This window comes from Pyxicephalus adspersus, unplaced genomic scaffold (assembly GCF_032062135.1).
Source record: "Pyxicephalus adspersus unplaced genomic scaffold, UCB_Pads_2.0 Sca435, whole genome shotgun sequence".
NCBI classification, from domain to species: Eukaryota; Metazoa; Chordata; class Amphibia; order Anura; family Pyxicephalidae; genus Pyxicephalus; species Pyxicephalus adspersus.
In genome coordinates this window covers 12504-14603 of record NW_027317442.1, presented here as the reverse complement: position 1 = coordinate 14603, position 2100 = coordinate 12504, and the positions used below count along the sequence as shown (strand labels likewise).

The 2100-nt window shown below is 38.3% G+C and overlaps 1 protein-coding gene across 1 annotated transcript; it reads right to left on the bottom strand.

The window, feature by feature from the left end:
• Positions 1 to 6: 6 nt before the first annotated feature.
• LOC140345047 (low affinity immunoglobulin gamma Fc region receptor III-B-like) lies at positions 7 to 1314 on the bottom strand. The gene is made up of 2 exons (XM_072432212.1): positions 469 to 1314; positions 7 to 339 (listed from the first exon to the last, which is right to left on the bottom strand). Exons 1-2 carry the CDS (start codon positions 755 to 757, stop codon positions 23 to 25), a joined length of 606 nt encoding a protein of 201 aa, XP_072288313.1. The 5' UTR covers positions 758 to 1314; the 3' UTR covers positions 7 to 22.
• Between the last annotated feature and the right edge of the window lie 786 nt (positions 1315 to 2100).

Sequence of the window (2100 nt, the reverse complement as noted above, 5' to 3'; positions counted from 1 at the left end):
ACACGGAGCAATTCCCCTATCCTCAGATCCCCGAACCATCTCCAGGATGTGCCGTGATATAGGACTCACCTTTCACAGAGACAGAGAATTCATCCGAGAACTCGGTGTAACCAGGAACACCAGGAGATGATATTTGTTTAGTACATTTGTAACGTCCAGTTGTGTTCAGATCTACTTTATCAACACGGAATTCAGAGTCAGGGAACTGGGATATTATCTCTTTATTATCCTTGTAGAATTGTGTTCTAAAGCCAACAAAATCTTTATTATGATGACATCTCAGAGTCAGGGCGTCTCCTTCATAAATGGCAGAGGGAGGTCTCTGCAGGATGAGATATTCTGGAAAATAAATGTATATATGAATACACATAATCATTGGAAGCTGCTTTGTAGGTAAGTGGTGTGACTTTGCAGCAGGTAGGTGTGTACAGACAACATAGAATAGAGTTATGGAGATAGATAACTCACTGTCTGTAACATTTATAGTGATGGGATCACTGATATCACCGGCATTGATCTGGCACTGGTAATCTCCTGTGTCCTTTATGCGTGAAGATTGTATTTCCAGGGTCTGCTGATCTCCATCTAATGGTCTCTTATCTTTGTACCACTGGTAGGTCCGGGGTTCCTCTGGTGCAGTAGGGGGTACATTACACATTAGGGTCACAGGGTCACCTTGTAATATATTCCCCCAGTTGGGTGCGAGGGACACCGCCGGTCTGATGGCACCTCCTATAGAAGAGAGGAGCTCACACATAACACATACATAGCACAATGTTCAACAATGAAAACATAAATGAAAAGCAACCACACAAAGCAAAGTGACATAACAGCGATGCAGCAGGGGCCGTCAGGTGGAAACTCCATGAACAGTGGAGAGCAGTGCAGCATTGTGATCNCCCCTTCACAGGAAGCTGTATATGATAATGATAAAATGACGAGAGATTTCATCAGATATGTTATTAGTGAGTAGTGTTGATGTTCGAATTCAGGTTGTCCCTATATTCGACCCGAATATGGCTGTTCGAATTCGTGTAGACCCGAACTGAATTTTGCTGCATTCAACAGCAAAAATTCCGAAGAAAAAAAAATTTTTTTTTTCAAAAAGTTTGTTTTGTATGTGTTTTTTTATTTTAAACGCGTTCAATTTTATTTTTTACAGGTTATCCGACAATGACATTATGAATTATCATGTGGGATTCCTGACCCGTGGGAGCTTTATCTGGGAGTCTCCTTAATAAAGGGGGCTTCCAGATTCCAAAGTCCTGCTAAAAATGTTTATAAAAGCCCCCATTGTTTTCAATAAAAGCTTTCATAAAAACACACAGCAAACTAAAGCTTGTAAATAAAACTATTGATGTTGGGTTAGGAAGTTGTCTTGTGTTCTTCGTATTTTGGGATTTGTCAGGACAGGAAGCTCGGAATGTATTGATAGAATAGCTGGGGGACATATGGGAGAAGAGAGTTGTTGGTGGTGCCTAATGAAAGGTGAGGACTCCACAGGGAATATTTTCTGGGGCCATTATAAAATACAAACATTTTTGAAAAGAAATCTGACCAGAGGTCATGAAGATGTTTCATATCCAGACAATCCTCTTACATCCTAATAAGTTTACATATATAACAAAGTGAAAATATATTAGGATATTATTAAGATGATATGTTTGCATTTAGCAAGGCAATTCATTTCCAGTAGGGAAGATCTCCCAATAGTCATACACATGTAGAAGAAATAAGGACAATAGAACAATTATTAGCAATTATATTCTATAAAGAAAGAATATGATATCAACAACTAAGAAAGAGAATGTTGGAAACAATAGGGATGAAAATGATGGTCGTGGGGTAGAACAAGTCTACAGGAAGGAAATTAAAGGGGAGTCGGGGTTAAAACTAGTAAAGTAATAGCAGAATTAGTGGAAATAAATATTTAACACAAATGTATAGATTTTGTTCTTGAATTTTGTGTTCTCTTTTTTCAGCTGTGAATATGCAAAAATCAGGTAAGTGCAGGGATTGGGAATACACCACTAAAAATAGTAATACCAATAGTAATACCAGTATGAATGAATGCCAACAGTGTGTAGATAGATTGTTTAT